The following is a 16,830-nucleotide window of genomic DNA, read 5'->3' on the forward strand; positions in this document are numbered from 1 at the left end:
AAACCTAGCACGGACCAAGACTCCACTTGTATCGTGCACAGAGCTTTTTTGCTGGTAACTTGGGTGGACAACGTACAAGCGGGGCGCCTTTGCATTTACTCGCCTTGGCGCCCCTTTCTCTTCCCACATTAACCGGAAAATGCCAGGCATTAAGTAATTTTTATTAAAGAGTATAGCCGCAAGGGAGATAATGCACTGACCACCCAAAAGCATTTTACCATCCGTCCCTTCCATTTTGTAATTTTACCAATTTTACCCCCGTGCTTTACCATTATTATTACTCGCACGCCCGCCCAACTTGGCAAACAGCAAGAGCACGACACTACTCTACACGATTTTCAAGAGCCTTGATCGCGCGTTGCGTGTCATGCCAGCTCGTCGCGTTTCAATTTTACCAAACTTTCTAAGAAGTTGCTGAGATACCGTTATTTCGACAAGGATTTTCGTATTGACCGTTGTCATTCTCGTTTGACTCTCGAGTGTTCGTCCTTTGGGTCCCCTGAACGCTCTGAACGCCAAAAAAAGAAAGAAAAAAAATCACTTCCTACAACAAACAGGCAAAAAGCGCGTTGGGGGTATCTTTGATACAAAGGAATCACGTGCACACTCGCATCCCACCACACTTGGCAGGTACCGGTAGGCAATTGAAAACGATCAAACAGTTCCTTCCAAAGTGAGAGGCCGTTCGCTAATATTTTATTCATGAGTATAGAATCACTTTCCTCTTGAGGTGATTTCTTGCGTCCTCGTGGCGGCAACTTTTTCAATCAACTTTACTTGCGTTCCACGTCTCTCTATGCTCTAGAGATCAAGGGACTTTTCAATGGCGTCTACAGCAACACAACACCCAACGGGGCATCTGGGAGGACAGCCAACTCCGATAATTACATCAGACCTGCCTCACTCTTATGCTCCTTCAACAACAGCAACGATGCACCCTGACAATGTCAGGCGCTTTACTCAGCCTGCAAGCGTTGAGCCGCCGCCACCTCGCGTCATTTCAGCGCAGCCTTCAGGTGGTGCATTCCACCGTTCTCCAGCATCGACTGCACCTGTGACTTCCACGTACTCACCTGCACAGTCTCAGCCATCACCAAGTGCAGGCCTACCGGGCAGACCTCGGAACAGGCCTTCCATCATGGACCCTCCCGGTAACAAGATTTCCAATCCGACGATGCGTGGTGGAGGCTATCCGTCACCCACCATGGATCACGCAACCATCAATCCGAAATTTGTGGACGACGTGGCTCGCATAACATATGCCATACAGCAATCTCTGGGCGATGCTGTGAGGAGAGCCATACGCGACAACTGGGAAAAGTGTTTGCTTGGAACCGACTTTCACCAGGCCTTTGTTCTTAATGCTAGCATTCACCATGCGACTGTCCCAATGACAAAACGTGCCATCCGCGATTTCGGCTCCAAGATGGTTAAAGCAGGCAAAGCAGACCTGCTGGAACATTTTAGCCAGGCGGATCTCGACGTAGTCAGTGACACTATACTTGCCAAGGCCTCACATTCGTTCCTGGATAAAGCGCTGGAGCTGCGCTTGAGGACTATTGAGGCAAAGCCATTGGTGGACGCCCTATCGCGCGCAGAGCGCCTTGGATATGAATCAAATGACGTCGTGGAGCAGGATAATAACCACCAGGAGCGGGTCATCCCTTCCGACTCGCCTCCGGCTACACATTCGGCCGCACGCCCGGCCAGCTACGTTCCCACGGGAGGCAGCGCTACTCGAGCATCAGGAACTGATCCGAAAGCCCCTTGGCAATGTACGGTTTGCTATCGCACTTTTACACAACAATCGGCGTATGATCACCACATGCGCAAGCAGGTCTGCACACGCGCTCCGGCACTGCCTGAAGGGTTTAGGTATTCGTGCGCTCATTGTGGCCAAGGCTTTACCACTACGGTTGGACTGCAATACGTAAGTGTTATTTTTTCTCCACCTGCATCCTAACTAGACCTGCCGAATATGTCTTAACGTCAACGCCAGCATCTTAACAACAAGGTATGCGGCGACTTCGGCCTGACTCCTGCCGAGCAGGGCATGAACAGTACCGCTGTGGCCGCAGCGGGAGCAATGGCTGCGGTTGCTCCTGCTCACACGACAGCACCTCTGCGGACTGAATTTTACCAATATCCTGCAGCATCAACCCCCCAGCGCACGGCGACATACGGCTCTGCTACACCGCGAACTGCTGGCACACCTGAAACCCCGGTAGATGGCATGGGCAAGACCATCGGCGGCTCCGATCCTTATGCTCACCTAACCCAGAGTCAGCGCGAGTCTCTTCAAGAAGAATTGCGGCAGGCCGAGATAGCCTTTGCAGACCGTTTCAAAGCAGCCGAATCCATCGCAGACCTTAATGAGCGACGCATCCGTATCGATAGCTTGCGAAATGGTTTCGGCACAAAGCAGTCTATGATCAGGAAGAACTACGGCGTGCGGCTTCGCGAGCGCCGTACTAAAAAGGAAATCGAGGCTGAGCGTGAACGCATGGGTCGCCAGCATGAGGAACGATACGACCGTAATGCTCTTGATGACGCCCGAAGGTCTCTGACGGCTATTCACGGAGGAGTCCCCAGGCCTGTCGGTCCGGGACGTCCTCCGAAGGCCTATGCGACCACGCCAGTTCCAGTACCGAAGCCCGCGGCCTCAAATACGTGGTCCACCCCTAATACGGCCAATGATAACGTGCCGGTCAAGAGGGAGCTCGATTCTGATGCCAGTCCTATCGAGGGAGACCTAAAACGTCGCAGAGTCGATGGCGAAGGAACAAACAGCATCAACAACCTGGGATCTGTGCAGCAATCTCGTACTGAAGAGGTGTCCCCTTTCGTCTCGTCGGGATCGAAATCACCACAGAGCCAAGACAGTGAAAGCCAATCTAGTGGCACACCAGAGCGACAATTGGCAGCTGAGTCGGTTGCTGCGCAGCAGAGTGCTAACGCTACAACCGAGACCACAGCCCCGGCTGCTCAGCCTGTTGTGAACTTGGTTGATGATGATGATGATGACGAGGAAGAGTCATCTGACGAGTCTGAAGACGATGATGAAGGTATCCCTGCCGTTCTACCTCAGGCCGTGCGCCAGGGCTTGTCACAGACCGGCCGGGGGGTCACCAACCCTTAGCGGAGAGGTTGAACGAACCTCCAAGTTTGTGTAGACCGCAAGCTTTGCGCATGCACTTCGAATGCTCAATGTTTGCAGATGAGCCTTGCCTGACCGGGTGGGCCTCTTGAGTTGCGAAGTTCAACTTTGACCTGTCAGAGACGCTCGGTGTGCTTGAAAGAAGGTTATCCGCGGCAGGCATTTGTTGCCGTCTCCATGATCAGAACACAACACAGATCCAACCGACGGTTGAGCACGCTCAGCAATGACTCAGGATAAAAAAAGAAAAGAAAAAACGCCTTGTCAACACTATTTTGCCCTCTTTCGGCCAGGTTGACTTGTCCTCGGATTTCTATTTTCCTTATGGTTTCAATTAGCGACAGGACCCTTGCTTTTTTATTGGTCTCACACCAGTCCCATCTCATTGCATCGTCGGGTAGTCGACATACCGCTGGCGTGATTATTGGCCATCACGTCATGGTTGGGACAGTACCGGGATTCATCCATCTTATTTCATCTGGGTGTTTTAATTTTTATGGCAGCGGAAAAGTTCGATATATTTCAAGAGTTATCTTCACTTCGTTTAGAGCCTCACTTACCGTTGCAAAGCTTTCGTTGCTATGATTTGCATCATTTGCTTGTGGAAGGGGTCAAACCTTGGCGGGTTCACAACATCATTGGTCTTTTTGGTATTTGCAAGTACGGGCCGGACAGCCCCGGGGTATTGAGATGGACTACAGTACATGAGGTGCAATATTTTTGCATCTTTCTCGTAGCGTTCATAAGCATTTACGGTTAGAGAGCCGATGTCTTCTGGCTTTGCTCTCGACTGGTTTCCAATATTTTTTCTAAGTTGAACTCTGCAGCGCAATCGGCAGAAAAGCCATGGATTTCAATTTCTTACAGCATTTTCGCGACAGTATTGGAAGCAGTGTGCGTGAGCGAATGTCTGTTTGAAAGCGTAGTACCTGCCAGCAAGACCCACGACATCTCGATGGCTCGGTAGCAAAGAAGCGAGTCCGCGTCCGAGAATTTCATCCGGCGACTCCTGCCCAAAGAAGCAAGTGTACTGGAACCCCTGGAATCTTTTCCCCTTTCCATTCTTACTAAATCTCGAGGAATAATAAGCACATTGGCGGTACATACTACTGTACATACAGTGAACCGGATTTGTATAAAATGGTATAGCTTGTACTTTGCGATATGGTAAAATCACGCTCGCCTGCTCATGGCTGAGCGTCATGGCATGGGGTGATCTACGTTTTACGAGTACTTCTAGCCGCTCTACGCCACTCATCCTCTCCAGTCGTCCCGATGCGAGCCGTTCATCTCGGTTCAGCCCCCTGAAAGCGGATGATTTACAGCTGCTCCTACCGCGATTTCCCTGAGTACACTTGGTCGCAGCTCAAAACCAATGGCTGCAACAAGGCGTTCGCTGCGGCTGATGCTCCTGGCAACTATGGCCGGTCTAGGCCAGACGAAGCCATTGAGCTCGATCACTGACGAGGTCCTGCATGGCGGCAAAATTCACACTCTCGACGAAACCGACCCGACGGTGAGCGCCCACACCATCAAGGATGGAATTATTGTCCACGCTGGCTCCGACGACGACATAACAAAGCGCATCGGCGCCAACACCACGGTGATTGAGCCGGGCGGACGCGCTGTCATCCCGAGCTTTGTCGATGCGCACATTCACGTCCTGACCGGTGCCGAGCTGCTCCTTAAGTGCAACCTCAACTACCAGCCGCTCGACATGGCCGGCGTGCTGGCGCATGTCCGAGGCTGCCTCGACGCTGACGGCGCTGATAGGAACGACGAGAACAACTGGCTTGAGGTTCCCAACATGGACACGGCGAGCGCCCTGGCCATTGGCGTGGTGCCTAAGCGGGAACTCAACGCCCTCAACACCGTGCGCCCCATCATGATCCGCGGCGCAGATTTCTATGTCATCGTTGACAACTCGCGCGCACTGCAGGCGTCCAACATCGACGAGATCACCCCGGACCCGGCAAGTTCGAACACACCCCGGGCACCAACGAGCTCTCGGGTGTCCTGCTCGACAGCCTCTGGCAGTAACTCGCGGGCCGGCCTGTCCCGTCGGAGAACGACCGTACCACGGCCGTCCGCGCGGCCTTCAAGCTCCTGCGCGAGAACGGCATCACCACTTTCCAGGAGGCGATGGCGTGCGAGCCTATGGCGTCCCTGTACGCCGCGCCCAAAGCCGAGGGCGGTCTGACGGCCCGCGCCTGGTTCGACTACCGCCCCAACGAAAAAGTGGCAAGCCATTAAGATGTTCCTTAACAGCGTCCACACGTACCAAGCCAACACGGCCGCCATAATCGACCGTACCGCGCCCCGCCGGCTGACGACCCTTCGGTCCACGTCTGGGTCCCGGCCCCGGAGTCGCACACGGAACCATTCTGGATCCCCGCCGTGCTGGATCTGACGGTCCAAACGCTGGTTGCGGGTGGCATAGACGGGCAAATGCATGTCGATGGAGATTTGGGGGTGTGGATTGCGCTCAACGCAGTGGAAAAGGTACGCGCTACGAATCCAGACGCAGATTATAGGATCGGATTGGCGCATGCGGAGATTGTCAACCCGCTCGACTGGCCGCGCTTTTCTCGAAAGGGGGTTAATGCCATCGTGAGCTTCCAGTGGGCGCAGTCGGGGCCAAACTATATCCCCAGCATGATGCGGAGCTTGGGGCCCGAGAATTATGGCGGTCACATGCAGCCGTTCCAGAAGGTAACGGAAAATGGGTGGCTTATGACGTTTGGCAGCGACTGGCCAGTATGTTATATCTGTCTTTGTGTCAATTACCAAAATAAGCGCAAATCAAGTGACGCAGCAGGAATCTAGGTCGACCCCATGAACCACTTCCTCGCACTCAATGTCGCCATCACGCGGTCCAGCGACCCGGAGAACCCCAACTGGCCCGCCTCCCGCGGCAATAAGTTCAACGGCACGCTGCCGGGCCGACCGCTGTCCCGGACCGACGCCATGCGATCCATCACCAACGCCGGGGCGCGTTTCCTCCGTGCCGAGGCGCAGATCGGCTCGCTGGAGAGCGGCAAGCTCGCGGACCTGCCGTTGCTGGCGTGTGACTACTTTTCGGTGCCCGAGGAGGAGGCCAGGCGCAACAGTGTGCTGCTGACCATGGTTGGCGGCGAGGTGTTGTACGTGGCCGAGGGCGCGAGCTTCGGCGAAGGAGTCGTGGCAAATTTCCCCAACGACGACTCGGAGAACAGGAGACTAGGTAGAGAGGAAAACCGTCGGAGGGTTCGGAGGCAGGCATCTAGGAGATTAGGGGAGGGAGGAAGTAGCGAGGTTGTGGAGGCGGAGTGGGTGTGATCACGGCCGCATCATCACTAGGCGGGGCCCGCTGGTCATGGTTTGGCTTTAGAAGCGGTACTGGTGTTCGTGCCATTAGTGTTGCTTGTGATTGGGTGTTGAGTTACGTTTGTACCGAGGCATGAAGTTGATTATTGGTAAATGCCCGATCGCCACTTGCCATTAAAGAATGTTGACTTCTGAAACAAAGCGTGCGGACCTAGGAGGTTGGTTGCATTGGATGTTACCACCTCGTACCTTAATTAGCCCTTTGCCGCTAGCATCCGACGAAACGTTTTGTGGAAACCGAGAGTCTGGCACCAGTGACAAGGGATGGAGTTGAATGGCCAACGTTGGTTTTGACACCCAAGTGTGTCGCAATCGCGCGAATGTGAAGAGATGATGGATGCCTATCAGTACAGAACGTTGGATCTCGTTGAAATCCGTCCAATTCAACTCGACGGAGAATGTTGAGCGGACAGTGGAGACAGACCTACTTACTTACCATGCTGACGCCAAAACTGGGCTGAAGTGGGCTGAAGTTCTGTAGCATATATCAAAAACGTGCTCCATGTCTGGTGCTACTTTCTTTTGTCTTCAGGGACCTCTTTCTGGCTACTGGGCCCCAGCGCGTTGCATGCAGCAAACCAAACCTGCCCCACATTTGGTGCCTCTGCATACCAACGTTGCAATTTACAACGGGCTATCTACTGCAGGTGAGCAAGGTAGATACGAAGTAAGCAGCTGCGAATCCGTATTCAGCGGGCAGCAAGCAGTCTTTCTCGCTGTGACCTCCAGCTCTTGGTCAGAATGATTCCCAATTAGGAACCCACGTAATTTACCATAGCATGGCGCTAGACAGTCTAGGCCAGCCGGGGGGTCTCGACGGTGTCGAGGCTGACCATCCACTGCGCGGTCAGAAGGATCAGAAAAGTCGGACGTTTCTTTTCCAGATTCGAATAAGGATGGACTGAAATTCACTGAAATTACAAAAAAGACAAAAGGCGCAAAAAAAAAAGAAAACAAAGTTTCTCAACTGAATCTCGCCCGTTTCTGTAAAAAGGATCCAATGCACAGCATTTAGAAGGTGGCTGTGCCTCGACGCATATTGAATTTGGAAATTGCCATCGATTCGTCACCAGGGTTCAGTCACAGGCAGCTGGGGTGACATCCAACACCCCTCCCGTCCATTGCGGAACGACGATTGGCGACAGGGTCCGTCTTTTCAAAAACACACAAATAAACTCAAGGCAACATCCATCCCCAGAAATTCTCCCCAGAGAACTCCGACGTTTAAAAAGAAGCAAAAGAAGGGACGCCACCGTTCCATCCCGCCTGGAACGCGGAGAGCCTCGCGTGCCCACTACAGCACCGTCAACGCTTCCTTATAGGAGGACTCCTTATAGGACCTCAGTCTGTTGGCCACTGATGTGGTAATACCGGACAGCAGCAAGGCGCGACAGGATCGTGGGAAAAGCTGAGTGTCGAGTCTCATAGGAAAAACAGTCAATCCAAAAATACAACACAAAAGCTGGCAACCTCCATGTCGTCTATTCTACATCAAGGTTAACGCTTGCAGTACGTGCAGGTAAGTTTAAGAGTCAGATCCCCACTCACTTTATTCACCTTCCCACACAGAGTTACCAAGTCGTTGCTGGCAATAGGTTCACCCTTGCGCCCGCTCGAAATCGCCGCATCGGCTACCTGCTGTCAGTCGGCTTTTTCACCTTGACGCCATATATTGCATATATCGTATGGAACCAGGGAAGAGACTTGCAGGAATGGCTATGCTGTGCTAACTGCAGACGTTACGTCTTTTTAAAACAGGCCTCACGTCCACCTCCAGACAAAAAATCAAATCGCAAGTTTCAACTCAAAGTTCCTCTTCGGTTTCTGCTCCTGTTCCCGTACCACAAAAAAAAAGGTGTACCTGCCCGCCCACCTGCGCGCAGGACGACGTGACTGCTTTCGCAGAACAGGCCGGCAAGGAACTCCCTCGATCGCCAATTCATGCGTACATCATTCAGAAAATCGCGACTCTCCAGATCAGATCCTGGAGTCAATCAGACCGGCAACATCGTCGCCCTACCATTTGGCGTTGGTTTTATTTGTAGCTTGACACGGCATTAGGTCAAGGGCCATCACCCGCATTTCCAGTTTCCTCTCGGTTGCAGACTCGACAGTCTGCCCTCGGCGACCGGTGGCCATGTGGGACAGGTTCAAGGGAGCCGTGCCTCAAAAGCTCGGGGGCCGATCCCAGCAGCACCAGCAGCACAAACAACGTCCACAACTTGGTCTGGACAAGAATGCATACGCTGGCGGGAATGGCTACAGCTACTCGGTCCAAGGAGGAGCGCCGCCGCCTCGCCCACCACGAGAATTCGAGCAGCCGTTACACTTTTAGTGAGTCAAGCCGTTTCATGAACAGGCGTCTTATTTTAATCTGCGTTTATTCCTGGATCGTCACGTTGTCGCTTCTGCTAGATCTGAGAAGTCGTCTCTTGTTTCCTTGCGCCCTACTGCCTGTCAGCAACTTCAGACCAAAAAAATAGCACTACATACAGAGGCGTGTTCGGTTTTGATGCAGCTACGACATTACTTGCTGAAGACCGGTCGCGGTCCGCCGACAAAGGCCGCCAGTTGGCTTTTGTTGTAACTGCTCAAGCCATGGAAAGCACCAGTCAGGCATCAGAAACAAGCCGAAATAGGTCATGCACTTATTTTTGAGCCCCGTAATTTCGAATACCCCTGACGCCGCTCATGACACCCAAAACTAAGCGGTTCTAGGTGGCAAGCGGCGGGGCGACCAGCTAGCCGACGTTGGTCCTGGTCCTTGTTCAGGAGCTCCATTTACCCCCTCAAATCCCAGTTACGTCTGGCACTTTCGTCGTTGGCGCTTTGCTTCTAAACTCGATCGAATTCGTACTTTCTTTCTATTTCTTCATGACTATTAGCTCATGACGTATTTTCAAACAACCAAAAAAAATAAGAGACTAACCTGAGCATCGACATCTCACAGCGACAACTCTGCATCTGTCATCGAACAAGTGCCCAACCAAAGCCAACATCGCAACTACGCATATCGGAACTCGGGCGGCTCAAACCGTCGTCCGGTCTCGTCCATATACTCTCAGCCTAGTCCTATCCACACCAGCTTCGCCCCGGCATCGACGGCGCCGCCAAGGAGAAGCTACACATTCAACGACGGAGACGAAATCTCACCTCCTTCGTCACCAGAAGAGATCACTCCAAGGCATGGGTAAGTGAGAGCAATCATCCCATCTTGTGGCTGCAGGCAAGTGAGTGCTTGCCCGGCAATGCAGCAACATCCCGCGATTCAGGGTAGGAGCTGTAGGAATGCAGGACACCCTCCCGACAGCAGCCCGCTGCATGGCTTCTTGGGACGAAAAAAGGCACATATAACGGACCTCGACATGCCCGGTGCATTGTTCGGTGAAATGGCCTCATTTCTACAGATTCCTCATGCCGCACTCACTAAGCAGCCCGATCTAAATTCTGCCTGTCATACCGGTCGCTTCGATGTCTTCTAGTAGATACGTGAGGCTAAAATGAAACTTGTTCCTAGGGCCCTCCCTGTACCTGACATAAGCCCAATCGACGAAGACGACGAAGTGCACAACAGCAAAATGTCTCAACAACCAAGTTTCGCTCAGTCGATGCGCAGCAACATATCGTCATTACGTCGCGAGCGTCGCCAAAAGATGGACGCCGCGAATTCACAACTCCGCGAGTCGAAATCTCGTGACAGAATGCGATTGCCTGAGCCCAAATCGACCGAGCTATCGAAACGCGGCTACCACGGTGGCGAAGTCAGATGGGATCCCGCTACCGGAGAGCTGACTTCTAGTGAGAAGGGAAGACCAAGCCAGGTCAAACCGGCCGAGTACGCAAAAGAATTTGGCGACAGCCCGCCACGTGCGGCTGCTTCGGCCGCTCCAGCCATCAGCACATCCACCCCCTTTGGAGAGCGGGTAAGAAGGATCGCGCCACCAGGTTTTGCCACGGGAGGTGCAGAGAAGACACTGCGTGCTCCTGCTGCCCAAACACCCCCGAGGCGAACTCCGTCTCCCATGTCGTCGCCTACGATGTACGACCCGGCCGCGAGTGCATTTGCGGCGGCAGATCGTCCCGAGTGGAAGGGCGGTAGTGGACGTTCAGCAATTGTGAAGCCTGTGCACGACACGCCAGACGTGGCCCCGCTGAAGATACCCCGAAAGAACGCCAAAAGAAGTTTGGCGAGCCCTGGTGCCACATCTTCGCCCGTTGCGGCCGGGCTGAGTAACGTCATGGCCAGCCCCCCTGCTAGCCCGGCCCCTGAAACGCTACAATCCCCACGCGAAACTAAACGGCAAATGGAACCCTCGTCGCACCCTCCTCCGCGAGAAGAACAAGAGGATGAAGAGTCGAACAACCCCCCAGAGAATTACCCAAGTCCTCCCCAGTCGGATGGTCAATATAGAGCCCCCGAAGATACGGTAGCTACATCGCCGAACCCAATGTATTCCCTCAGCCCAGACTCGACAACTCCGACTTCGGCAGTGCGAAGGAAACCTACGCCGTCACAGCTGTCGCTGCATCAGCAGCAAAACAGCATTAGCCCAACATACTCCCAGAGCGACCCTTTCAACTACTCGACCTACGCCGCCACAAATACAACCCCCAACGCAAAGTCGAGCACGCATAAGGCGGGAACTTCCGACGAGTGGGCTTATTTGTCGCCCAAGTCCCCAGAAGACACTTATGACACCGCGGGGGCTCCGCAAACTCCTGGTGACGACTATGGGCATAACGACAGTCCTTCGAGGGACGGGGGTGTAATGGGCCGTACGAGGCCCAAGCTTCGCGACGGCGGCAGCGGAAGCACAACTCCTTCGAGCGATGACGAGCCTATCAAGATCAGCCTAGGCGGTGGCCAGTGGGCGAACCGAGACCGCAAGCCCCTGGGCATGGCTGCAGTGAGCGCCAAGTCATCGAGCGGCCATGATGGCGGCCATGCACGACGGAATTCTATGGCAGGGTCCATCCACAAGACGCTACCCCCGGCACCTCCCGAGACGACGGCCAAGGATCGTGTCGATCAACTCAACGCCCAGCTCCGAGGCCTCGCGAACAGGCGCCTCAACCTGACGCGGTGCATCAAGCAGATGACGGAGCTCATGCCGACAGACAACATAATGGCGTCGGCGGAGGTTCTGCGCAAGCGCGAGGTCGAAAGGAAAAAGGTTGAGGCCCTTAAGATGGAACTCGCCGAGGTGCAGCGGGAGGAGTACGATTTGGGCATCAAGCTTCACCGTGCTTACAAGCGCATCGACAGGACCGGCGAGTACGAGCCAACGACCCTGTGGGTCAGGCGTGTGACTGGATATTAAGATCGTTTAGTCGGCATTCATTAAAGCCAGCTTTTGAAGCTTTGGGTGCTGGGTTAGACTGTGTTAGATTGGAGAGATGAGCAACAGAGTTGCATTCACCTTTTCACTTTCCTGGTTTGGGTTTTCCAATTTATTTTCGGATTTAGCGGTTCTTTTTCCCTTTTTTTTTGTTAACTCTTTTTTTTTTCTGCCTTTCGGCAACACCGTGCAAGGCGCGCACATATCATTGAGAATAGTCATTGTGCAACTATTCCAAGATTTCTTCTGCTTGAAGCCTAGAAGACGGACATATTCCCCCACAATATCCATACCAAGACTAGTTCTAGTTCATAACATGGTAATTTGCTTGCCTTGATTGTCATGCTCTTGATGTGATAGCAAGCACACGCCCGCCACCCGGATTTTCGTCCCGGGATAAACCAACTATGGAGCTTCTGGGGTATTATGGGTTTGTCCCAGACGTCTGGCACACTGTGGATGCGAATGAGACATTTCAGCACTGGTCAACGGGGTTATTTGATTAGTCGGCCATGCAAAATGGTACATTCGGTCCCCAACCCCGGCCCAAGCCCACGATGTAGATTATTGGCCAAACTAGTGATGCAGCCATTGTTGTACAAGAACGTTCTACCCCGTCTTCTGGTGTTCTTTTTTTTATTGACTCTCTTTTTCATTGACGAACGGCAACTTGCAGGCTACTAGACTAGACCAGATCTAGACCAGAACTAGAACCCCTCTTGACCCAGAACCAGAAAACAGCTAAGGCAGGTAGATCTGGACTAATTCTTAGTTTCCTGATGGTACATTGAAAACGCTTCGCCAGCCCCACAAGAAAAAAAAACAGACTCGATGACATGATATGCACGACATACATGCCCCAGCGTAGATTGTACTGTAGTACAAACCAAGGTAAGGATACGCCGTTGCCCTCGCTTGCTCCTTGCAGGAGCGAAACAGGCGATGACCCTTGCCCTTTGAGATCTGAGCTGCCAACGCAGCAAAATTGGAAAATATCCCTCATCCAATCATCAGTTTTCCCCCCAACAAGCTTGGAAAGGGCGCATTTCTCCATAAGCGACGGGTAATAATAAAGAAAGTTACAAACGAGACGAGCGGGGGACCTTGCATTCACGCTCTCTGGGCACCGGGGGTTATCGAAACACAGACCTTTTTTTGCTTGGAGTACGACCCTGGTTCTTTTTTTTCTCTCCCCAAGGGGGCGGTGCCGCCTGAATCTGAAGTGTTCGTGATCTTTGTTTCTTGGAATTTTCTTCTGTGATATCTCGTTTCCTCTTTTCTTTCTTCCTACTGATGCGTTTGCTTTTTGTGATCCCCAAAAAAAGAAGGGACCACACTCAATCGTCGCGTTTCAGGCTAAATCTCATTTATACAACTCCGATCATGTCCGTCATGTGGAGTAAATCGTAATTCAAGGGAGGAACAAAATCCGATGCACCTTTTTTTTCTCTCTTTTGCTTCTTCTTTCAAGACCGGCAAGGTGGCATCAGATAGACAAAGGAAAGCTTTAAAATCAAGGAATTATTATTTGTTTCTTGGGTTTGCGATTGCTGGGTCAATCGACCGATTTGCTTGCTGTACAAGATAAGCGAGACCCCCCTCCCTAATGCGCCTTTCCTAATGCCCCCGATGTGCTTTTTGTCGTCATCGGGCTATGAATGCCTTTGCTTTTCAGATCTGCTTTTTTTTCTCGCTTTTTCTTTTGCTGAGATAACCTTGGCTTAGCATCGTCCCCCCCACACACACACACCCCTCTGCTTCACACGCGGAATTAAGGAAAGTCGATCCCGCTACCACACACATACACACACACACGTACACGCACACACCACAGCACTTTCCCCACACTCCCTCCTTTTTTTGTTTTGTTTTCAGCCAGCCACTCTGTCGACCCACATCATGAACCCTTGGTCGCTGCATAGGGCGTCCAGCGCGACCTTGGGCAGGCTCACAAACAGCTCGTGCTCGGTCGAACCCTCGGCTGCCGGCAGGATGATGGCGTTACGGTAGTCGCACCTGCCGCCCACCATCGCCTTGCGTATGCTCTCGGGCTTGCAAGGTCCGCCGACCCCGGGTATGTCAAAGATGGCGTCGCCCCCAAACGGCCGCCATGTGTTGACCTGGAGGTCATGCCAGAGCCGCGGGTCGTCCTCGAGCCCGAGCGTGCGGTAGTCCGTCAGGGCATTGTACAGCCGCGTGCGGGCGTCGACGTAGCCGCCGTCTACCGCTGATATGCTGAGTCGTATGGCGGCTGAAAGGTCGCTTAGGTCACTGAGGTCACGGTTGCGGGCTGCGTCCAGAAGCTTTTGGGGCGGCACGGTGGTCAGACACTTTGTTGTGGCGTTTCCAAAGTAGTCGTCGACTTTGATGAACGTCTTGCCGGGTGGTGGGAGGTAGCCGTTGATGGCTGTGTTGTGCACGCCACTGGTGCGGGAGTTTGTTTGCGAGGCCGATGATGCTTGTTCAACCGACTTCATGCGCTTGATCCAGTTCACCGGGTTCATGAGCGTTGCGTCACCCGCTGCACTCACGCCGTCTTCTTGACTTTCCGTTTCATGTCTGGCGTGCGCAACATGAGCCCATGCCAGTGCGGAAAGGCACACGTAGATGGATGGCATCTGTCCAATCGTCTCGCCAACCCGACTCCGAGGCCTCAGCCTTTCTCTAAGCTTCAGTAGCGTTGCTTCCGTAAAAACAAAAACTTTGGCATCCGTCTCAACCTTTGACATGTCGAACCCGCCTTCCCTCAGCACGGGCTGTGTCGGACCGACCATCTTGTTAGCGACATAGTGATACTCGGGACAGTCTTTGGCCAGCACTCCGACTCCCCTTCCCGAGGCGTCGCGTGCCTTGCTCTGCACTACATCCGGCAAGGAAAGGGTCCAGCCGGGTGGATGCCTCACTGTGACATCTCTCGTCGCCGCCCCCAGGCAGTCGAGAAGAACTCTTACGCACTCGCCGTCCCCAAAGGCGTGGTGGAGATGTGACAGCAACAGGAGTCCCCCCTTGATGAAAAGGTCCGGACGATGAGAACGGGGACGCCTTTTCGCTTCGGAGCACCGCCGGCGCCTGCGGGGTTCTTTGGTTGGGCACCAGGGTCTGCTGGGTTTGGGTTGATGCCCAACGCGAAACGTCCGTGTGTAAATGCCGCGGGTGGGAACCCTCGCTTCCGCAACTCGTCGTAATTGTATTCAAAAGTGGCCGAGATGTCTTCAAAGGTGGCGTGGATGCCATCGCCAGGCTGGTCATCGGGGCCGACAGAAACGGCCTTCGCCTTGTGCTTGTGCCACACGAGCCAACCAGGCTGATTCAGAGCAGTGGAGAGCCTTAGGTTCCCGGCGAACTCGGGTCTTGTTTCCGCCAACCGGTGCAAGGATCGGAGAAGGTGTGCTCTGGCTGCCTCTTGCGCATTCGGCAAAGCGCTGGCTTGGAAAGGAAAGCACATCGAGTACGACACAAAGTCGCGAGGAGCAGTCTGGCTCCAAACAGGAAGTATCGTCTGCATGTCTATGTCAAGCGGCCGGCAGTCCCTGGTAGAATAAGTCTGGAGGGTGTCTGTTCGACGAGATGGGGGCGAAATGGGATGTGGTCCTTGTATCTTGCAGCTAGACGCGATGGCCTTTGCCGTACCTTGGGGATAGAACATAGTGGGATGTTGACCTGTTGTGGTCACCGTCGTTGAGCTTCCCATAGTGTGTGACGGTAACAAGTCTGTGGCTACCTCAGCAGCTGACATGAATCTTGACATCAGGGCAATGAAGGTGCCAGTTCAAGTGAGCGAAGGAGCAACTATTAAGTATTCAATAGCTATTATTCTAGGCCGCTCCAGGGTGGCAGGTACGTATCTACCTGATGACAGTGGGAAAAAAGGTGCTATGTCAGAAAAGGACATTATAGACGTCAAAGATGTAGAGTGGGGGCGCTCTAGGTAAGGAGAGTCTGTGAGATCTGGGGTTTATACGTTTGGTAGTTTTGTCGAGCTTGCGGTGTGGAAATCGCTTAGCGGCGAGTTCCTACTTGGAAAAAGAATACCCCGTACATCTGCTGGCAGTCGGGAGATCGAGGCAGGATCATGGATGGGCCCAACTGGGCTGCGGTGTTGCTTCTTTTGCTTTTCTCCTTTCTTTCTTCACTCCTTTCTTTTTTTTGGCATTTATCATTGTCCCGTGGTGTGCAGCGCGACAAATCTATATGCAGGGAGGGCCAAGGAGGCCTAAGGGGCCCAATGTGGATGTACCGCCAACGGGTGGGGAGAATCTAGCCGGTAAAGACGCCACACGCATGCGGGAGGATGAGATAGGAAGTTGTCATGAGGTGGGCGGGCTAGGCTTGCAGGCTAAGGACAGGCAGTGGCCGCACAACAGGAAAGCCTTGTCTCCGCCAGATCGAACGTGAGCATAGGCCAAGCCTGTAAGCAAGAAGAAATAGGGTAGCAGAGGAAAAGATGATAGTAAACAAGAGATGATGAATAAAAGAAAAAGAAAAAAAAAGAGAAATAATCAACACAGCCGGATCCGTGCTCTCGCTTGACTCCTCGGCACACCCCCCCCCCCCCCAATATTGTTTCTCCACAACCACCAAGAGGAGTCCTTTGGGACATCACAAAGGAAAAAACAAAGAAAAAAAAAAAGATAGAAAACCCCCCATACAAAAAGCACCAATATTCATTCGTTTGATCCGGGACACGAGTTGAACGTGGAGCAATGTATCATAGTAGCTACTCCGTACCCATGACTTTACCGCTCCGACTTGCTCAGATTGTTGGTTCGCGGCAAGCTTCCCGGTGCGCCCGTGGTGGCGTAGAGGGGTGTGACCTGTTGCAGTGGAAGTGGGCTCAGGATGTGTGATATGCATTTTGGTAGTGGATCATCGTTTCTTGATGGCGTGGATTGGGCCCCTGGATTACTTGCCCCGGCGTTTGCTTACACATTTTTTATTTCCCTGGCAAGCCTGGCAAAGCCCGGTGAT

The 16,830-nt window shown here is 53.2% G+C and overlaps 4 protein-coding genes across 4 annotated transcripts; 3 read left to right on the plus strand and 1 right to left on the minus strand.

Annotated features, from left to right (window-relative positions):
* Positions 1-258: 258 nt before the first annotated feature.
* On the plus strand, positions 259-4,035 carry MGG_06848 (uncharacterized protein). Its single transcript, XM_003709520.1, has 3 exons — positions 259-636; positions 713-1,930; positions 2,000-4,035. The coding sequence occupies exons 2-3, from the start codon at positions 824-826 to the stop codon at positions 3,137-3,139; spliced, it is 2,247 nt and encodes a 748-aa protein (XP_003709568.1). The 5' UTR covers positions 259-636; positions 713-823; the 3' UTR covers positions 3,140-4,035.
* Positions 4,036-4,532: 497 nt separating this feature from the next.
* MGG_06849 (amidohydrolase 3) lies at positions 4,533-6,501 on the plus strand (the record flags this gene model as incomplete). Its single annotated transcript, XM_003709521.1, has 3 exons — positions 4,533-5,351; positions 5,426-5,914; positions 5,984-6,501. 3 exons carry the CDS (start codon positions 4,533-4,535, stop codon positions 6,473-6,475), a joined length of 1,800 nt encoding a protein of 599 aa, XP_003709569.1. The 3' UTR covers positions 6,476-6,501.
* An 883-nt stretch (positions 6,502-7,384) lies between these two features.
* MGG_06850 (uncharacterized protein) lies at positions 7,385-12,193 on the plus strand. Its single transcript, XM_003709522.1, has 4 exons — positions 7,385-8,042; positions 8,282-8,857; positions 9,474-9,713; positions 10,041-12,193. Exons 2-4 carry the CDS (start codon positions 8,661-8,663, stop codon positions 11,842-11,844), a joined length of 2,241 nt encoding a protein of 746 aa, XP_003709570.1. The 5' UTR covers positions 7,385-8,042; positions 8,282-8,660; the 3' UTR covers positions 11,845-12,193.
* Positions 12,194-13,733: 1,540 nt separating this feature from the next.
* Positions 13,734-15,508, minus strand: MGG_06851 (uncharacterized protein; the record flags this gene model as incomplete). The annotated part of the gene is made up of 2 exons (XM_003709523.1): positions 13,734-14,722; positions 14,818-15,508. The coding sequence occupies 2 exons, from the start codon at positions 15,506-15,508 to the stop codon at positions 13,734-13,736; spliced, it is 1,680 nt and encodes a 559-aa protein (XP_003709571.1).
* Between the last annotated feature and the right edge of the window lie 1,322 nt (positions 15,509-16,830).

Source organism: Pyricularia oryzae, chromosome 1 (assembly GCF_000002495.2).
Source record: "Pyricularia oryzae 70-15 chromosome 1, whole genome shotgun sequence".
In the NCBI taxonomy this organism is placed as follows: Eukaryota; Fungi; Ascomycota; class Sordariomycetes; order Magnaporthales; family Pyriculariaceae; genus Pyricularia; species Pyricularia oryzae.